General features: G+C 39.7%; 1 protein-coding gene across 4 annotated transcripts in view; it reads left to right on the top strand.

Moving 5' to 3' along the window:
• Positions 1–10,842, top strand: part of SCEL (sciellin) — a 50,510-nt gene extending 39,668 nt beyond the window's left edge. For all 4 annotated transcript variants that reach the window (XM_021416987.1, XM_021416994.1, XM_021416981.1 and 1 more), the window contains 6 exons: positions 1,010–1,069; positions 2,435–2,524; positions 4,802–4,876; positions 6,139–6,247; positions 7,429–7,531; positions 8,179–10,842. In XM_021416987.1, coding sequence (XP_021272662.1) covers positions 1,010–1,069; positions 2,435–2,524; positions 4,802–4,876; positions 6,139–6,247; positions 7,429–7,531; positions 8,179–8,195 — 454 coding nt within the window. In that variant the 3' untranslated portion in view covers positions 8,196–10,842. The remainder of the gene's footprint in view (positions 1–1,009; positions 1,070–2,434; positions 2,525–4,801; positions 4,877–6,138; positions 6,248–7,428; positions 7,532–8,178) is intronic.

Here is a 21,905-nt window from a genome sequence, read left to right as displayed (position 1 = left end):
CCCCATCCCTGGAGGCATTCAAGGCCAGGCTGGATGTGGCTCTGGGCAGCCTGGTCTAGTGGTTGGCGACCCTGCACTTGGCAGGGGGGTTGAGACTCGATGATCTTTGAGGTCCTTTTCAACCCAAGCCATTCTATGATTCTATGATTCTATGATTCTATGATTCTATGATTCTATGAAAGGACATAATTAGAAGATGTAAATAGACTCTTCAGCTGTAGCATGGCAAGATGATGAGATGCAAGGGTCATGAATTGAAACGAGAGATCCAGACATTATATAAGGATGACAGTCCAGCAGTGGAGCAGGTTGACTAAAGAGGCTGTGCAACCTCTGTCCTTGGAGGTTTTCAGGGGTCAACTGAGCAAGCCAGTCAGACCTCAGAGGTTTAGAGCCTGGGGAAGAGGAGTCTCAAGGGAGACCATACCAACTTCTATAAATACCTGAGAGGAGGATGCAGAGAAGGCAGAGCCAGGCTCTCTTCAGTGGTGCAATGGCAAGATGCAGTGGGTACTAACTGGAACACAAGAGATTTCATCTGAACACCAGGAAGCACTTCTGTGCCATTTGGGTGATGGAGCACTGGCACAGGTTTCCCAGGGAGTCTGTGGAGTCTCCTTGGATATTTTCAAAAGCCACCTGGACCTGGGCCTGGGCACCCTACTCTGAGTGGCCCTGCTTGAATAGGAGGTTGGAATAGATGGCCTCCACAGGTTCCTTGCCAGCCTCAGCCCTTCTGTGATTGTGCGTGTGATTTTTTGAGTAGCATGTCATACCTCTATAGTGACACAGTGGAGAAAAACAGAAAAATTCTGAGTTTTGAACTGATAACTTTTAATTCATAACTAAAGATTTGTAGAAATTGTGATACACACTCAGTATAGCCAGGAGACTTCATCGTTAAATGCACACACGTTTTTCCTTTTTCAACATATAAAATTTGTCTCATTTAATGTTTAAATTGAATCAAATAACTTGATTAATTCTGAGGTGTTTCTAACTTTCACAGAGATGAGGACCTTGGTGATAACACGGAAGTAAAGTCTACTGATGACCAAAGTAAAAAGGGGTGAGACTCACTTCATAGTTCCCTCTAAAATTTAAAGGCCAGATAGCAGGAGCTGTCGTTGTTTAGTGTGGTATCTGAAAATATTAATTCCCAATGCAAATAAGCTGAATTTGCATAACTTGTGTAAGATATGTATATTATTTATAAAATGTGTCAGATTAGTTAAATATAGCAGCATAACTGGATGTATTAGCAAAGCAACATGTGTATTCATAGCTTAAAAAAAAATCACTGATGCTAGTTTGTCAACTAATGTGAAGGCAGTATTATGTTATCAGGTACCATTCTTGTGGTATTTTTGTAGTCTTCCATTTAGTTGTATATATAAATGATGAGGAAAAAACTTAGCTATCTGAATACACAAGTACTTCTGCTTTTTTTTTTTTAATATAAGTGTTTTCATCCTAACAGTTCCATTTGACAGACCAGAGGAACATACACTGAAAATGTAAAGTGAATGGGTTTCTCTTTTAGTTCTGAAATGAAGCCTGCCAGATTAGTACTAAAGCACAATAGAGGGTGCTGCTTCATGCAGCATGCTATGCATATAAAACAGCGACCGGCGCTGAGCAAGGTTCATTTAGCAAAGCTTCAGACCTTGGCAAGTTCACTGAAATAAATCAAAATGCAGACCAAACATCCAGAGTTAAGGCTTATAATCATCAAATTGTTTCAGAATATAACATCTGACAGAGCCAAACAAGAGTAGCCTTTGTCTGAGCTGCTTTGTAAAATTGTCAAGAAAATTATTAGCACTTGTTACTTAAATCCTATAATTTATCTGACAGAGTTTATTCCTGTTTGGTTGCATATCATCTTTACTGAATGGAAAATTGCAGAAGACAAGGTTTATTCTGCTTGAATCATAATCCTGCTTCTTGAAATAAAAGTCTGTGTATCTGTTTAGCTCATGATTACTGATGAAAACATTAGTCTAGTATATATATGTATGTATATATATATACACATAAGATATTCAATTTCTGAGCTGGAACTAAACTACAGTAAAAACAATAATAAAATATTGTGGAATATTGCTAAGAACATGCAGAATATTTTCAACCATTGAAACTCTACTGTACAGCTAAAACCTCAGTGGGCACTTTGTGGAAACTAAGATTTGATTAAGTTAGGTAAAGTTTCTGATATATATTTATCTACTAGCATAAACTGAGGGTTTAAAATTACATATCTGTGATTCTATTGTTTTCCACAAGCAACAATTTAGCAACAGTAGGAAAAAGATTTCTTTAACTGCTGTTACTAACATCAGCTTCTCCATTTATGGCTGTAAGCGTAAGTGAAGGCTGTGTAGCTGAAAAGGATTTTTATAAAGACTGTTTTCTTGTTGCTGTTTTTTTTTAGCATAACTATGCAAATATATGAAAATCCTCCAAGTGCTCCTAACAATGTCGCAGAAGTAACCTACCACAGTGACAGCAAAAGAAAGAGCAGGTACAGTGGACAATGAATTGAGAATCATTACATTTAAAGTGTTATTTCTTGGAAAAAAAAAAAATATATATATATATGAGAAACCATCTTTACGCATGAAATTTCAGGGATATTTGAAAACCTCACACTGGTCTCTGATATCATGCCAACCTCCTTTTAAATTTTTCTTGCATGAATGGAAGCCCACAAAGCAAACCTTCGGTGCACAGAGTGGGCAAGACTAAACGTACCTTATGTAGCTCTAGAGATGTGGCTGAGGCATGAAATTTAGGAGAGCTGTTAAGCCAGAATTCTTACATAATCAATAGAGCAAAGGTATTTCCATCATGTTACTTGGATGCTAGATGCACCATGCTGTAGAAGGGCTTATTTCTTTCCAGGGCATTAAGGAAAAAAATACATAATTCACTCCACAGTTAGCTTCTGAAGTTCCTAAAGCTGTATGGGATGAATCTAAGCCCTTGTATCATCTCTTACCCAAAACATTATTGCTGTGACCTGGGTTTCTGACTTTTTAACCAGGTGTAAATCATTTTTATAACCATTTTTCCTGCTCTGTTTGCTCTGTCACTCAAAGTGCTCAATTCTGAGTGGGAAAAAAATGTGTTATAGGGATATGTAATAGAATTGGCTAAAAACTATGTCTCTTGGTAAGAAGAAATCGTTGGATGTTTATCTGAAGAAGTATTTTATGATGATCAAATCCAGGCTTGCATTATTATTAAATGGTGAGAATATTATTATGTTCTGTAAAATATAAAATATTTATCATTTACATTTCTCACTGTCTGTGAAATTTTAATACATTTCTGGTGTTCCATAGAATAAAAAACAACAAATATGCACTAAAAAGACAGGTAAGTGTAAGGTGTATCTGGGCTGTATAACACCCTACACATGCATGTTGTCAGTCTGTTATTCTTTACCTGAAAAAAAATGTTCTTACAAGCACACATAACTATAAAAAAAAATCACGGCATTACTGAATAGTATACAAGATTGATAGGAAACATAAGAATTATGTTATCATTTTTGTTATAATTATGTTAAATTGTTGCATCTTAAGTACTGTGTTTAGTTTGGGGTGCCTCACTGCAAGAAAGACATTGAGGCACTGGAGCGTGTTCAGAGGAGGGCGACAAAGCTGTGAGGGCTCTGGAGCACAGGCCTTATGAGGAGCGACTGAGGGAGCTGGGATTGTTCAGTCTGGAGGAGGCTCAGGGGAGACCTTATTGCTCTCTATAACTACCTGAAGGGAGGTTGTAGTGAGCTGGGGGTCAGCCTTTTCTCTTGTGTAACTAGTGATAGGACGAGAGGGAATGGCCTCAAGTTGCACCAAGTTGCATGCAGGCTGGACGTTAGGAAATACTACTTTTCTGAAAGAGTGGTCAGGAGCTGGAATGGGCTGCCCAGGGAGGTGGTGGAGTCAACCAACCCTGGAGGTGTTCAAGGAATGTTTAGATGTTGTACTGAGAGACATGATTTAGTGAGAACTATAGGTGATAGGTGGACGGTTGGACTGGATGATCTTGTAGATCTTTTCCAACCTGGGTGATTCTATGAATTACCATATACCTTATGAATTTCTGGAAGAATAGGGTAATTAAATCAGTTCAGAAATGTTCAAAACATGTATGACAGGAAGGCTTGTTCAGCTGTCACATACTTGCTTATCCCTTCCATGCCAAACAAAACTGACAGTTAAGTAACCAGAAAAAAAGGAAGAATTAACTGCCCTGGCAGCTAAATTCAGTCTACTCCTTTCTAATCTGAATATGAGGTACAATACAGTTATTGTAGGGAATGCAAATCACACATTAAATAGCCGGTATTATAAAGACCCTCAATCTACTTCTAGGGACATATTGTAATTTTTGGCTGTTTGACAGCTATTTGAGTAATAGTGAAAGAAGACAAAAACTGCAAAAATGCAGCATGTCACCATTTCACAATAAGTATAATTTAAGCTGAGATATGAGCACAGGCAAAACCAATACGGTAGAGTAGATTTCACTCAGTAGCCTTGTGGATTTCATTTTGAAGTACTAAAGAATCATACAGCAGGTGAACACAGTGTAGGGACATTTTATGTCCAAGTTACACTTTCTTATTTGGTATATATTTCTTGATGTTCGAAAAAGAAGAAAAAAACTCTTGACTAAGTGTGATTTTTTTACAAAATGTTACATTTATTTAATTTCCGTATGATCAATGTAGTGAAGCCTTCAAAAATAAAAAGCAGCATTTAGTAATTTTTATGTACTTACTGCCTTACAGAAACTCATCACATCATGCCTATGAAGAAAATATAACTGGAAATACTATCAAAACTGTTTACTCTACTTCTGATCAGTAAGTACGCATTAATGACGTTATGCAGTATCAAAGGACACAGATGTTTTATATAAGCTTTTCAGGTGTTCAGACAAAAGAGAGCAGTGGAAGTCATCATTAGGCTGGGCAGACAGCTTTTCATACAGAGCTCCCTTTCAGTGGGATCTTGTCATCAAATCATTACCACGGTTTGGCAGCCTACTATTATGTAGGCTTATTAGAGCTGGCATGTAAAACATCTAGAAACAATAGCCAGGGCCTTAAGTGGTAGAGTTGGATTTGTGATTCTGTAGGTTTCTAACTCTGCCAGCTACTTACTCTGCAAAGTTTCATTCCTTTGTGAAAATAGTGTCTATAGTGACCAAGTCCAGATGTGGCATAATAGGTTCACGTGATAATGCTGTTTAAAATTTTCATGTTTTCACACCAGTAAATATTTTCACAAGTATAGAAGAATATTTGTTCAAATCAGTAATATCTTATTTCTTGGGAAGAAAAAAAATAAAATGTGCTCACAGTTTTCAGTTCAGATAATTTGGGCATTTCCATTACTTGGAAATACACAGAATCATATAAACTTGTATCCTGTCCAGTGTAAGCATAAGAAACTCTGGGGATGATTAAGAAATGAGTACAGTGTTTTATCGCTGGTGGGAAAGAAGCAGGACCAGTTAATTTTATGATACAAAAGCAGCACCAACAGTTGTATCTAGATAATATATAGATTGATGTCTTGCAAGGATGCAAAAAGAACAGAGAAAATATTTTAAAACACTGTTGTAAATACTAGGTGAGCTGTTTTATACTTATGTCCTATATTGCTACCTTGAAAAGTAGGATTTTGTCTGCAGTACAGTAAATAAAAATGTTTCCAGGCACCTCAATTTAAATTCAACTACCAATTTACTTTTGCAATTAAAATGTTCTAATCATTACCTTCTACTTCATCCCCACTAAGCGTATGTGCTCCTAGACATTCAGCAGCTTAGTGATGTCTCTTTACTGTTTGAAATCATTCAGTTTATCAAAGAAGACCATTATTTCTATCAAAGTATTTTTGCCATTTGGCAATTATACTCATCAATTTGCCCATCACAGGAGCATGGCATTATTGATACCAACTAGAACAGAGGAAATGTACACATTACTTCTTTCCATTTATGGTCACTGTACAATATACTAATGTCTTTCCCACACAACGCACTAAGCTTATCAATTTTATGCTTGAGATTTCAGTGGTAGCTCTTTTTCTGACAGCTGATGTTATATTATATACACAGGAGTATAATTGGAAAAGATATATGTACATACTGCAGGAAGCCCTTGGGTATAGATGCCAAAATGATCTTAGATGCCTTGCAGATTTGCTGTCATTCAACTTGCTTCAAGGTAAGAAGATTTCACCTACTACTATGAAATAAAATTTAAATGTAATACCTACATTATATTACACCTATAATAAGCGAATATTTGGGCCTTAGGCTTGGGAGAAGAGGAAGGCTTGCACACTGAAGGAAAAGATTAATCTAGGAAGTACTAGTCTTCAGTCTCTCTCTTTCGTCCCTAGTCCTTTCCCTCTCCCTCTCCTTGCCTTTCCTTTCTTTCTCTTACAACCACGAGGAGGCCGAAGGATGCAGCAGGGCATATCCTGAATGTCATTCATATTTATAAGCCTTCAGTTATACACACTTCCAGACTGATACAGTGGATTATATTTTATTTACAGTTTGATCATACTGTAAAATCTTATTCTACTTTTCTATGAAGTTTTGTGGATTTTCTTGGTTAAAACCATACTCAAAGGCACTAATAAGAGTTTAAGTAACAGAGGTGAAATCACTTTCTCATTGGGATCAGAATATCAGTTAAAATTTAGTTGCTGTGGAGAGTTTGTGCTGTAGGATAAAATAATCTTAATTCTGCTTGCATCTCCATGCATGATTTGTTGTTGTAACAAAAAATACCCAGGAAAATCACCTCATTAGTGTAGATCACTTTCTGCCCAGTTTTCCATAGCTTCTGCTTCTCAGAGTTATTCTTTCACCTAGCTATTGCAATGAAAAATCATTGCATGTAAAGTATTTGCTAAAGAAGTCTCTGGATTCTACAATAATGGGAAATGTATATAATGGTTAAGATAAAGTATTATAAAACAGGTTGAAGTAAGGAAGTTCAGATTCCTTGAGATCTGCTCTGAGTTGTATGTTTAAGTCTAATCAAAAAGGGTGAAATGGTGAATCATCTTATTTTAGAATCAAATTTTGAGTTAAGATAGAAATTACCCTCTGGAAGTGTCTGGGGAAGAAGAGTGGTTAGTGATGATAAATAGAACCTAGGGAACCAGCTGAGATTCAGATATCTGACTTTTAGAGGTCTAAAAGTTGTCTTTTTAGATTTATAGTTTATTTCATGAAAGTACTTTTTCAGAGTTCAGATTTCATGATACTGCAGTACTAATAACCAGTGTTCTGGTCTGGGTATGTTTGCTTTATGAAAGAGTATGCTGGGAATGAATAGTAGTGAAGGGCTTTATTTTAATTTTTCTTTTTACTTTTACTTGTGCTTTGAAGTGTGAAGTATGCAAAAGACCACTGGAAGATCTGAAAGCAGGAGACAGTGTTTGGATTTACAGACAAACTGTACATTGTGAGCCTTGCTACTCCAAAATTAAGGGTAAGATGGAAGGTATATTATATTGAATAGAGGAGAAAAATATAAAGAACATTCAAGCAACTTCAATATATTACAATGTGACCGACATTGTTTACCTTGTGAGGAGGATAGTGAATAAACAATTATGCAAGATGGTAAAGAAAAAGGCTTTTATTTGATTAACTTCTCTAGAAGTTGCTAGACTTTAAGTCGTCTTTGTTCGTGGCAATTATTAATTCATAATACTATAAACCAGTACTTCTATACCAAATAAAGACAAACTTAAACCTACATGAAATGTTACAATAAGCTTGTGTTGCCCTATGTGCTTTTTTGAGATAAGATCATGTAAACTGAAATTAATCAATTTGTGTTGTTAAGGAACAATATTATTAAGCCATTGCAAAATTTGATGGGAAGAGTGAATTTTACAATTAATCATATTTAAAAACGAAGGCATTGTGACTGTTACACGACTGTAGAAAGAAATACCAAAAGTATGTATATTGTGTTATAAATGTATATATCGTGTTTCAGCAAATGACAAGATGTGATAGCCAGACTCCAGTCGATTTTCTAAGAAGAAAAAAGTCCTAAAGTTTAATTGTGTGACATTTAGAGAATGCTTATGTGTTTGGCATCTCTAATCGATTTTTGTTCTCTTGCAGAAAAATGGATCTACTAATTTTGACATTCAGAAAGTAAGACAAAGAAATTCCACTAGTGTTTAATTAAGTGTATTGGCCTGTTACTTCAAACTGCTGAGGAACATGATCAATTTTTATTTCTAGAAATTCTCTACTTCATGGTTCCCAAAGGAATTAATTTCCATGATAATTTAGATGCCTTTTTATACACACGTTCCAGAAAGCAAAACAAGATATCGTTCGGTATATTTATCAGATCTGTGAAATTGCTAAACTGTATGTAAAAACTAATGATAACTTATTGAAATGTTCTGAATAGTAGGACATACTTACACATCAGTTCTGAAGGCTGTTTGTTCTTTTTATTGCAACCACATCTCCTTAGAAATAACAAACTGTTTTCTCTGTGAAGCATGAAAGGAATTCATCTCATCTATGATTAGCCGTCTAAAAGTCAGTTACTCAGTTTAAACTACTGGTTTCATATAGAGTGAGGAGAGTTCTTCTTCACCCTTTGAAGACAGACATGAATCTTCAGAGGAAGATTCTTCCCAAATAACTTAAATGATAACTTTAAGATAGAACAAATGCCTTTGGAAAATACATCTATCTTTATTAACAGCAGAGGTATTATAAACAGAAAAACTGTTAGGTGAGTTATCTCAGTAGTATCCCGCTCCATGTCTTTAATCCTGGTAACTATTGTATTACCAGTTGTATTTTTTTAAGAAGTGCACACTTCATAGCTGCCATGAAGTCACAGAATACATACTTTGCCTGACATTATGTGGTATTTATCTTTCCTACTCTATTAAGCTGCCTGTCTGAATATCTGGGATGGATTAGTCTCTTCTAAATTTAAACATCTTTGGTGTGGAAGTAGATACTTTTAGGAAGTGGTTGGTCAGATTGAAAGGATCTATTTTATGATGAGGTTAACCATGTTATGAACAGATGTTTTACTTTCCATTGTTTACAAAGGAACCTGGGGTAAATATTTCCAATCTCTAGACATCTATATCAAGACAGATGACCTCCTTCTCTTGAGCCTATGTTGAAAGCTTTTTTTTTTTTTTTTTTGGACAGTGTATGTCTGTTGAAGTACAGAAACTGAAGTAAGAGTTCACTCTCTGTCATGTTTCTGCAACACTTATTTGCCTTAATTGCCTAAAATAATTATTTCAGTGGTTTACTGGAAAAAAACAAAGGCATTGACCACTATTCTATGCTTTGAGGTGTTTTAGATCACCATATTCAGAGCTGATTTTCCTTCTGTACCTCTCAGCTGAAAAGGACTTCTTAGGTATGACTGTGACAGAGTTGAGTGCTTGGAGGCTGCTGGACCTGAGCAGAGCTTAGAAAACTGAAGAGTGCCAAATCCATAGATTAATGTTAGACTGCTGAATGTCTGTCACAGCCTAATTCCTCTCCTTGTTTGCACCTGCTCTAGTGGAGACGGGAGGTAAGAATTTCTGTGTGATTTAAACCATTGGGCCCTCAACTGAATAACAATGCAGTCTGTTTGGCCTGGTTTAAACCATGTACATACTGTTGTATGAAAAGGAGTCATGTAACAGTAGATAATTTAACTATTTTTATGAAAAATGATTATGTATTAATGACAGTACCTTTAGAATATCTGTTATTATAAATCTTTTGTGTGCCCATTGCTGATGACACGCTGTAGTTAAACTATTCTTGATATTGTCCTGTGCTTTACTGGGGTAATGAGACTTGCACAACTGGTGGAGAAAATCCATAGAGGAGTTTTAATACTGGGTCACAAATTTGGTCCTGTTCAGAGACCAACAGTTATTGCTAAGGCTGAATTACAGTGGAAGTTGTTGGATATTCACCTGAGCCAGCACATTAGAATCCAGTATATCCTAGTGTTTGAGAAACCAGGAAAAAACTGTGGATCCAAATATCTGCTACTTGAATGCTCACTGACAGAGAAGTAGCAATACAGAAACAATAAATAATAATTCTGTGCTCATTAATTCCTCCTTGCTGAACAGCCCTGGCTATTTTGCCATGTGAATTGATTTATTTTTTTTTAATTATTGTATGTTGTAATTTTTCTGAAAAGAAACACCAGTTTTGTGATGTTTGATATTTACCATATAAAAGCATGGATAGCCATACTCATTTAAAAAAATCATATTAACATCTCAATAGTGATGTATCAAAACGTAATTGTTTTTTGTCCTTTTTGCATATCATTAGCATGTGGTGTTTTATTTCTCTTTGACTGCTACTTCCATGAAACTATCCAAACGAGCAGTTTGCTGACAGCTGTTTTAATGGTTATCTTCAATAATGCATTAAATTAGACTGAAAAGCTGTATTGAGAGGTGATGTACTAAATTATGTGGGATTTTGTGATTCATCAGGCCCATTTTCTCAATGTGTAATGGATACTTTCTTTTGCAAATCTTGGGCATAACTCTACAGGGGAAAAATTCATTCATGCATATAAATATGTAGATAGCATCAAAACTAGTAATATTTACAAGTAGAAGGATTGTCACAAGAACTGTTGCACTGTTGTACTGTATTCTGCTGTATCCTATGTAGGTTGTTACAGAACACTCAGTCTTTGCTTGAAGCAAAGTGATAAACACGTTAATATTGTCTTCTAGTCTTTTTCCTCTTGTAATAAATGTCTCTATGAGTTTGACAAGACACAGTCTCCCTTACTTTGTAGAGCGTCATTAGCTTGTGAAAACCTGGTCATCTGCAAAGGGTCCTTGCTTTTATTCAGTAGGTCAGCTCTGTGCATTTCTCCTTGGTATGGAGATACATGTTGTGTTGAAAGTCTTGCGAGTTCAGTGTGTATCTGCTCAGAACACATATAAGTCACTTACTTTCTTCTCTTGATATTTTAACATAATGCTATTATTTAGGATGAAAAGCACCAGTTTTCCTGGTTGTTTTTGCTTTTAGATCATGAGTGTTTGTTATTCGGAGTAACTACTCTGTTACCCTAGGAGACAGTTCTAGTTTCCAGTCAAACAATTAACAGACTACAAGGGAGAAATGTAGCCACCTTTTCTCCCTTCTGCTGCACCAGATCACCTCATTTTTCTTCACCCCAGCTTAAAAGCAGAGAGACACTTCATTCCATATAGTGGATAAAGACACCTAATACCTAAATAGGTTTGATGTGCCAAAGCCTGAAACCGCTGACTAAAAATGTTCTGTTTAACTGCATAACTGATGCATAATCCTAGAGGTCTTAAGGCAATTGTATATTTCCTTCTTTGCCTTCAAAGTCTTCCAAGTGTTGTGCACTTTGCCTGGCCTGAGCAACTCAGTTCTTATCTTTCACTTCAGTAAAATGAAGACTTAAGAAACACTCCATGCATTTTGGGGAGAAGAATCTGCAGATATTCTCAAAGCACATTTGCTGATATCGGATGCTCTCAAAACTCTCATCTTTTAAAATCATGGAGATAGTAGTGTTCTCTTTGAAAAGAGCACTGCCCAGAAAGTAGGAGGGACAAGAGAAATTTCTCCCCTATTGTTACCTATCTTTTTACCAGGTGGTTTTAGACTCTGATGTGTGAAATAAAATACGTTCCTATTCATGTTTTGGCCATGTTCCATGACCTGTGCAGGGTGAATTCTTACAGCCCATGGACCATAGGTTGTCTGCACAGCCTGCACATTCGCTATCTGTTCACCTATTGACCCCTCAGGAATTACTATTGAGTAGAAAATATGGAAAAGTCCCTGAAGCAAAGACAACATCCTGGAATTTCTTTGAGTCATCAGAGAGGTCTAATTCATAATTAAACACAGTCCTAATGATGCTCTGTTAACATCATACTCTGTTCTAGCACCATTAGAGGAGCTGCCTGCACTCAGCTTTGGCTGGAGCAGAATAGTGAGGGAGTGGGAGGTTGTGAGAGTTTCATTTGAGAGTACTAGAAATGCCTTCAGAGGATGATCTCTTTAAAGCTTTGGTGTTTTTTTGCCTCTGAACTCTGCTGGACAGGAACTAATTCCCTCTGTCCATGAGGTGCTCAGCATAGCAGTGGCCTCTGGGTGGTACTGCAGCACCTATGGATATGGCTCAAGGAAAACAGATTTCACCTCCCTTTCCAAGCAAGCTGCCTCTAATTTACTGTTTTTCGGGAGGTTTTATACCTGTGTGAGTTATAAATTGACAGCTACAGTCTCATAACCTGTGCCAAGACTTAAAACGTCTTGGTTTTGGCCCATTAGAATCAATATATGAGTATAATCGTGCCAAAAGCTCTTGTCTGAGTCTTGGCATTGCTGTGTAGTCATCAGACATCTGTTTAGCACTCTCAGACAGCTGTTACGGTCAAAGCAATGGCAGCCAACATTTTAAAACTACCTACTTTGAAAAGAAAAAAAAAAGAAAAAAGAGAAAAAAGAAAAGAGCAATCATTTCTGAAAAGAAAATGCAATGTTTTTCTGGTTTTTGAGATATTTTTCCTAATGGAGGAATAAATAATACTAGTGTTCACATGTCATAATATCCAAAACTGGCAGAAAAAGGAGAAAAGACTACAAAAAAGATGAAAGCATTGTGCAAAGAAGCCAATTAAGGGCAAGCAGAGTTGGTGATTTTGAAACTGAGGATAGGAATTTAAAAAGTAATACTGTTGCCATAAATAATGGTGTCGTTGAAATCAATAATAAAACTTGACTGCAAGATGAGTATTCTAGAAAATGTTTATCTTCACATCTTCTGGTTCCTCTAGAGAGTTTCCAGCTATGGAATCTGGAATTACGTTATCCCTGTCTCTAGTTCAGATATTGTAATTAAGAATGTGATACCAGCTACCTGAACTTGTAGCACTGTAATCCCAGACATCCAAATATTTTGAGTACTAATATTTGGTACATCTACAAAAAACATACAATTGAGAATGCATTTATCTTTTTGTGAAAGTAACAGTAAAACTTCTTGAAGTAAAATACCAGTTTCCTCAAGACAAAATTATCTGTGGGAGCAGGCATACTAGTTTGGACATGAATGACATCTGTGGAAAGCTTGAGGAAGAAAACAGAAATACTATTTCTTCTGCCTCTTCCACTGTAGTGTGAGACATCCCAGACACTCAGTCAGAGGAAAGCACGTGCTTTGTGAAGTCCTCTTTCTGTTTGTTTCTTAACTGAGCTTTCTAACACAGAATCAGATCTCCTCAGTAGGAACATCAATGAAACAGTGATGTGGGGATAGGAGGGACTTAGTTTCTCGTGAAGAAATCTGAACAAACACAAGGAAAAAATGTAGCTGAAAAGAAACCATAATTCATATGCCTTTCATCAATCCAGTGCGTGTGCTTGTAAGATGCCTTTGCCACAGCAACATTTATTTTGTGTACAGATTGTCTCAGGGCTGCTTACAGGGCAGCTCTTGTCCAGCCTTGGAGGTTTGGCTGACAGTGACTGCATAATGGAACAAATTAAGTGTCCCAGAACAAGAGTATTGGGCTTATGAGGTGAGATTTTGGTAACAGGGTGCCCTCGAGGGTGGTGTCTGTGAGCAGAGCCCAGGAGCTGCTCCATATCAGAACAGAGTCAGCTCCAGCTGCTCCAAAAGAAGGCCGAAGCCCATAGAGAGCCCCTGCAGGAGTGGCCCCAGGCCAGAGCTGCAGCCTGTGGAGAGGAGCCTGCAGTGGAGCACCAGTGCTTGAAGAGCTGCATCCTGTGGGAAGCCTGCACAAGGTCAGTTCAGGAAGGACAGCATCCCATGGGAGGGACCTATGTGGAGTGGGAGACTGTGACCATGAAGGAGTGGTGCAGATAAAGTGTTATGGAGTGACCACAGTTCCCATTCCCCATGCCCTGTGACTCCTGTGGGGAGGAGGTGTGGGGAAGCTGTTTCTAACTTCCTTTTGGTTTCTCTCTGCCCTACTTTTCTATTAGTAGGCAATAAGCTATATAAATCTCCCTCACACCGATTCTATTTTGCCCATCACAGTAGGAAGTGAGTGATCTCCCAGTTCTTACCTCAGACCATGAGTTTTTTTCATCCTATTTTCTCCACCTGTCTATTTGAGGAGGAGTGAGGGAGCAGTGTGATGGTGCTGGTTTGAAGCCACCACAGTCACAAAGACTGACACATCACTACCCTGACCTAGGAGGAATGGTAAATGTTTTTAATGCTAATGATTTGTTGCAGGAAAGTTATCCAGTACTTTACAAGTGGTATAGCACATGGAAGAGAGGTTCTGGAAAAAAATGGTTTGATTTAGTTTTTCTAACTATACTAAAGTTCTACTTTAGGTATCTTTGCCATTTATGTGATACGGACTTCTTTGTGCCCGAATGAGTTTTAGATACTGCAAGAATAGGCCTCTGAGTGTGAGTTTTTTTCTGATCACATCTGACAGAAAATAAATCACAAAAGTAACATGGTTGTAGTCTACTATGTCCAAGTGGAGGCCAGTGGTGAGTGGTGTCCCCTAAGGGTCTGTCTGGGGGCCAGTATTCTTTAATGTCTTTCTCAGTGACATAGACAGTGGGATCAAGTACACTGAGCAAGTAGGCAGATAACACCAAGCTGAGTGGTGCAGTTGATACAATAGAAGGAAGGCATGCCATCCAGAGGGACCTGGACAGGCTTGAAAAGTGGGTCTACGTCAACCTCATGAGGCTCAAAGAAGCCAAGTGCAAGGTTGGGTCTTGGGTCAAGGCAATCCCAGGTATGTGTATAGACTGAGAAAACTCATTGAGAGTAGCTGTGCTGAGAAAGACCTGGGATCCTGGTGGTTGAAAAGCTGGACATGAGCCAGCAGTGTCTGCCTGCAATCCAGAAGACCGATAGTATCCTGGGCTGCACCAGCAGAGGGGTGGCCAGCAGGGAGAGGGAGGTGACTGTCCCCCTTTGTTCTGCCCTCGTGAAGCCCCAGCTGGAGTACTGCATCCAGGCCTGGGACCCCCAGCAAAAGAAAGCCGTGGAGCTGTATGAGCAGGTTCAGAGGAGGTCCATAATGATAATCAGAGGGCTGGAGCACCTCTCTTAACAAGAAAGGCTGAGGCAGCTGAGCTTGTTTAGCTTGGAGAAGAGAAGGCACCAGGGAGACCTCACTGCAGTCTTGGAATACTTTGAAGAATGCTTATAATCTGAAGGCAGAATAACTTTTTACATGGGCAGATAATGTTTGGACAAGAGGAAATGATTTTTCACTGAAAGAGAGGAGATTTAGATTAGATGTTGGGGGAAATCCTATACTCACAGGGTGGTGAGGCACGGGCACAGGCTGCCCAGAGAAACTGTGGATGCTCCATCCCTGGAGGTGTTCAAGGCCAGGTTGGATGGGGCCATGGGCAGCCTCATCTGGTGAGTTGCAGTCCTGCTCACAGCCAGGGGGTGGAACTAGATAGTCCTTAAGGTGTCGTCTATCCCAAGCCATTCTATGATTTTATGATTTCTGGATGTTCAACAAGGATTTTTGCATGATCAAACTGAATTTGGATGACCATTCAGGCAGTTACTCTTTGAAACCATTCTCCTGTCTAAGAGTTCAGCACACACATACACTAACACAAGTAAAACCTTCCAAGCAACTGTAAACTTTCCATGCTCTTTTGACATTTATTCAACCCTGGTGTCACTGCACTCGGATTTGCCTTCTCAAAAAGCGTGTTTAGTGCTGCCAGAGGGCTTCTTGAGTCAATTTTTCCTAGATATGTGACACGACTGGTGCTGAGCATATTGCTGTTTAGTTTTTTAATGTGGAAACTTCTAAACCACTTTACAGTATCGTACTCAAATTTTCAAATTGTAAAAATCACTCAGTTATGCAATGGAGCTGCTAACATGGATAGTAATTTTTTCCCACTCTATTGAAAAGCTGCTGAATTTTTTGCATCTTCTTCTCCAACCAAATGTTGACAGACAGAAGATGACAGAGGATGGGGGGGAAAAAAAAAGGAGAAAATAAAAAACTAGAATTAGTTGAACCCCCCAGTACTTTCATATCATCATGAAGTAAGGCATTTTTCCTCTTCCAACATTCACTGTTCCATGCAGACAAATCAAGTTGAGAACAGAATTCTTGGCAAAATGTGTGTCATGGCTTTTTAGCCACCTGGAGATCAGCAGTATTTCTGTCATTCTTGATGAAAACTCATAAGAAAAAAAAAAGCCTATCCTGATGCAAGTCAATGCTCTCTGTCTATAACTGATAAGGTAAGGGAAGAGTTAATGGATTTACAAGCCAGTGTGATTTCATACGGAACTGATGAGTCAAAACAAAACAGTACTCAATTAAACTATGTGTCATGTTCCATCTAGATGGACATACAAACTAGCACTATCGCTGTGTTCAAAGTACAGGCAATATTTTAGGTACTGTAACTACTGATTTTCTGGAGCAAATGGGTCTCACAGAAAATGATGCATTTTTGGACTTAATCCCATCCAAAATATATGCTAATAGTGATTGCAATGTAGTTAATTTAATAAGGAAAAAAAAACAATGTCAGGAAGAATCATAGTAGTTCAGAAAAAGAAATTGTATAAAAATAATAAAGGCAATTAACAGAAAATTGAAAGTAACAACTAAGAAGGCAAAATGTTTGCAAGAGAAATTGATTATGAAGAATCCACACTGTAACTCCAGGAAGATGTTTATCTACTCTAGTACACTCGAACAAATGTATAAGTCTAACAGTAACAAATTTCTAAGACCAGAATGTGCATATGAAAATTCTACAGAGGCTCAAATGTGTCATTGCTGAACCTCTCACAGGCATTTAACCTATCACTCAGAGCATGCCTGGTGCCAATTGAATTGGAGCATCAGCTGTGACAGTGGACCTGAATAAATACAAAAGCTTCTCTGTGGAACTATATTTCAGTTAATCTGACTTTTCTATCAAGGTGATTTGTACCAATTACAATAAATAATGGAATATACAGGCATCTGGTATGATATACTGGAGGAAATTCTATATAGCCTTTTTAAGGCAACGTGTGCTCATGCATATATGAATGTTTCTAAAGGCAACAATATGTTTTTGGGTAAGGTGTTTTTTAAAACTGAATATATTTGGATTTATAAGAACATTTTCACAGTCTTTCCCTAAGCTATCATGTTATAATAAAAAAAGGACTGCTGATAAAAAGGAAACAATGGGTTGGAAAATTCAGTTTTCATTATGGAGGGAAAGAATGGGAGGTTGAGCCCAGCTTCTGTGGGGGCAAGGCTCTATATAAACGAGGGCTTGTCAGCCTGGAAGAGAAGTGACTGAGTTTTATAAGTCATGAATGATAAAGAAAAACTGAATAGAGAGTGATTAATCATTCTGTCTTAGAAAAACAGAACTAAGGGGCACCCAATTAAATTACTAGGGAGCAGATTCAAAGCAGATAATGGGAAGTAGCTTTTCTTACAATACGTAATTAAATTGCAGTGCTAATTGCCACAGGGTGTTCCTAACGTATAAATGGTTTAAAAATGGGTCTCAGCAAAATGTGGTATTATCACACGTTGGTGGCTATAAAAAACAAATGGTCCAGATGTCCCAATCCACTGACTACAGTGAGCTGGAGAGAACCTCTCAATATTTTTCTTGTTTCTGATATATTTTTCCTCAGCAGCTACTCTCAGCCTTTGTTACTGGTCACTGGTTAGATGGACTTCTGCTGCTGTGTTAGTGGCTCTATTTCTATAAAGTTACTTTCACAGACATTTTTTGGACTGGAACTGCTCTTTAAATCTCACCAGACGTGGAGGTTACCATCCGTGCTCTGACCTTATTGTAACACATCCTTTGTGTAGCTCAGACTGGATTACTGCAATTAATTCTTTACTGGCTTGCCCGAAAGGCAGGTCCAGCCTGCAGCTATTACAGAATAAAGCAACAGGCTTATTATCAGAGAAGAGCAGATGGGATCTGCCGACTTTCCTTCTTCTTTGTTCTCTGCACTGGGAGCCTATCAGCAACTATACTGATTCATAAATTTCTACTCCAGTAGGCCACATAAGTAGCCAAAATCACCACATTTTATGCTACCACAATATCTCAAGTCCAGGAATAACAGGTTTGATGGCCATTCTAGGATTTGAGGTTGGAGTTAAAACACATTTTATCGCTAATTTAAAAAAAAAAAAAAGGAATGGAATCATAAAGTCTTTGGTTTGTAAAGAGCTTATGTGTTCTGGGTTGACCAAACTCATCAGCCAGTGTTGGGACACTGAATGGAGTTTGTTAACAATTTTTTAGTAATGTCAATGTTGGGAGGAAAATAATTTGTTAAAAACAAAAAAAGCAAACAGGTCAAATATCTTTATCATGTTCAAACCCTCTTTGCAGAAGACCAGTGTGCCAGCATGAAGGCGATGAGATAGAGGACTTAAAAGCACAAACTTAATCTGCCAGCACCCTCGTGAGAAGATATTATACATATATTTGAAATGCAGCAACAAAAGCAACACAGTGAAAAGGATTGTTAACCTCCACCCAGCCAGGAAATGCCTGGAAAAAGACATGGTCTCACACAGTGATTATGAACACGGTAGCTGAAGTGTGCACAAGTTAAAACTGTTTTGCAGGACAGAGTTGAGATTCAAAGATGTCCAACACAATGAAGAGCTTTCTGGACCCTTTTCTAGGGGATGAGACGTAGTGTGGACCCTTTTCTAGGGGATGAGATGTAGTGAACCTTATCCTGCCTGCAGTCAACTTGTTTGAGCTGCCTGAAAAGTCTGTCTAAGGCTTAGTCACTGTGCTCAGCTCTCAGATTCTCCTCCTCTGAACGTTGCCCAAACAAATGTCAGCAGCACAAACAGAAGAAGGCAGTCAAAAATTTGCAACTACTTTTGCTCCTAACTGGGGATAAGCATTTCCACGGTGACTTACAGACCTGTGCCACAGTGCTACGTACTGTAGTGCATCTTCAGATGTGTCTCCTGATTTATCTCCAAGATGCTGTCCACATTAGATATTTTGTCAACAAAAGATCCTGAGCACATTGTCATGTTCCTGTCCTGGCAGTAAGAGTAGCTTGGATGCCATGTAACCAGGACACTGGTTTGCTGCTTTATGCTCTTCAGATCTGTGATTAGTACCTTCCCTGAAGTTAAGCCTGTGCTAACAACATGAAAAACACTACATAGCTAAAAGGTGGAACAATCAGATACCCATTTGCGTTTTTTTTTTTGTTAGTCCAGCTTTGCCTGTTGTAAATAGTAATTCCTCCATTTGAACACTGACATTACCATAAATATGGCTTTTTTCTCATTCTATACTAATGATGTCCAGTAACATCTATAGTACACATACCGCTAATTATCTTTTTATCACTTTACAATTGGAACAGACTAGCACACATATTTCCAAGAATTAACACTGGTATCAGTATCAGCGATAACAACCTGATAGATATGCCTGTTGCCTGGGGCTGAACATCCACAACTCAGTTCTTGTTCTTATGGGAATAAAGTTTGTGGCTATCCATAGGAGTAAAAACTGGATCACGTTACCAACATGGATGGTGCATGGCAGAATTGGGGCCAGCAGGTTTTTACATTCAACATTCTTCCACTTCTCTCTTCCAAATGGATGGAGGAGACCAAACAAAACTTTTGGATTAAGCGCTATCGGGTTCAATCTAGGTTACGCTAGGGGCTATATTTATTCTCTTCAGTGGTAAAATAAAATCAGAAAGTCAATGCTTTGTTCCCTGCTTTATCTTTGCAGCCGTTCTTGTAGTACCAGCTGTTATCACTACACTGTGATAGTGTAAGCGCTTAAAAGATTAACAAATAATAGTGCTGTGGTCCGGTGCATGTGCAGAAGAAAGTCTCCCTTCAAAGACTATGAACAAAACAGAGAAAACTCCAAGAACTGGATGCTTTATTTATGCTTTGAGCAGAGAATTAGTGCCTGTACCTCCTGACATATGAAACCTGTGACAGGGAAGAGACACTACAGGTGGCAGTGGCTGTTACTGCTACAGCTCTGTCCAGGATTGGTGCCCAGCAGTTGGGTAGCATCCAACTGATCCCAACAGCTATCAGCAGTGGCTGACGTGGCAATTCACATACTTCCAGGGGGCTGGCTCTGTATTTCACATCAGAGTTGCAGGAAACTTCAGGGCAGCAACTTCAGGGCAGCCTCTGTCTTCTGACTGTATGAACCCAACAAGGGGCAGTCCTGGGTATGAAATGGCTGTGCTGCCTTGGGTATGATGCTGAAACTCCTTCCACCTGCTCGCTGAGGAGAAGGGATGCATGAGTGGCTTCTTCCACTACTAGTCAAGGAAGGATAATGAAGGATAGCAAATTGATCTGCTTCATCTGGGCTGTGTTAAAGGATCTTTCAATGTGGGGGAGGGAGGGGGAGAGGATTTTTCATCTCAGGTGTTCTCCTCCACTTCCTAATTTTGTTATGTTTTTGTTATGTTTTGTTACGTTTTGTAACTCGTGATATTAAGAGAGGTAATGGCCTCGAGTTGCACCAGGGGAGTTTCAGGTTGGATACTAGGAAGAATTTCTTCTCAGAAAGGGTGGTGAGGCACTGGAACAGCCTGCACAGGGAGGTGGTGGAGTCATCATCCCTGGAGAGGTTCAAGAAACATGGAGATGTGGCACTGAAGGACATGGTTGATTGGGCATGGTAGTGGTGAGCTGATAGTTGGACTAGATGATCTTGGTGGTCTTTTCCAACCAGTATGATTCCGTGCAGTTTTCTGCTATTTGTGGTTCTGTCTTCCTTCATCATCAACTCATCTTCAGAAGTCATAGAACCACAGAATTATTTGGGTTGGAAAAGACTTCTAAGGTCATCAGCTCCAACTGTTAACCCAGCACTGCCACGTCTGCTTCTCACCCATCTCCTTAAGCACCACGCCTATACATCTTTTAAGTATCTCCAGGGATGGGGAATCAACTACTTCCCTGGGCAGCCTGTCCCAATGCTTCACTGCCCCTTTTCCTAACATAAAGCCTAGAGCTCCTCTGGAGCATCCTGAGGCCATTTCTTCTTGTCCTATTGCCTGTAGGTTGGGAGAAGAGACCCCCACCTCCTCCGATATAGTTACAGAGAGCGATGAGGTCTCCCTTGAGCCTCCTTCAATGGGTAAATAGCCCCAGCTCCCTCGGCGCTCGTCACAACACTTGTTCTCAAAACACGCCGCTGCGAATCAGAAGACCCGAAGCATCAGCACGTCTCGCAGCCACAAACGCGCTTCTGCCTGCATCCATTCCTCTCGGGCCCGACGACAGAGCCTCCCGCTGCGCCTCTTGTTCCCATCACACCGCAATCTGCATAATTACCGCCTCGACACCTACGGGCTCCCATCACTCGGCGGCCCGGCCCGGCCCCGTACCGAGAGGGCAGGCGGCGGCCCCGGCTTTGTTCCCTCCCCGCTCCGGCTGCCGAGTGGGAGGGGACCGGGCCCGCCCGCGCCCTGCCCGCCGCTGTCGGGAAGCGCAGCAGCGGCGGAGCGGAGCGCAGCGCAGCGCAAGGTCCCGGCTCCCGCTCCCGGCGCTCCCGCCCCAGCGCCCGCGGGCCCGGGCGCTGCCCTCCGGCGGCGCGGCGGAGCGGCGAGGGGCCGGCAGGATGGAGGCCGCCTTGCTGAAGCCGGCGATGATGGCGGAGGTGAAGGGGAGCGGCGCCGGCGCGGCCGTGAGCGCCGAGCTGGAGGTGAAGAAGCTGCAGGAGCTGGTGCGCAAGCTGGAGAAGCAGAACGAGCAGCTCCGCAGCCGCGCCGCCGCCGCCGCCCGCCCGCCAAGCCCGCACCTGCTGCTGGCCCC

The sequence above is a fragment of the Numida meleagris genome, chromosome 1 (genome assembly GCF_002078875.1).
Source record: "Numida meleagris isolate 19003 breed g44 Domestic line chromosome 1, NumMel1.0, whole genome shotgun sequence".
NCBI lineage: Eukaryota > Metazoa > Chordata > Aves > Galliformes > Numididae > Numida > Numida meleagris.
This window is presented reverse-complemented; position numbering and strand designations above follow the sequence as displayed.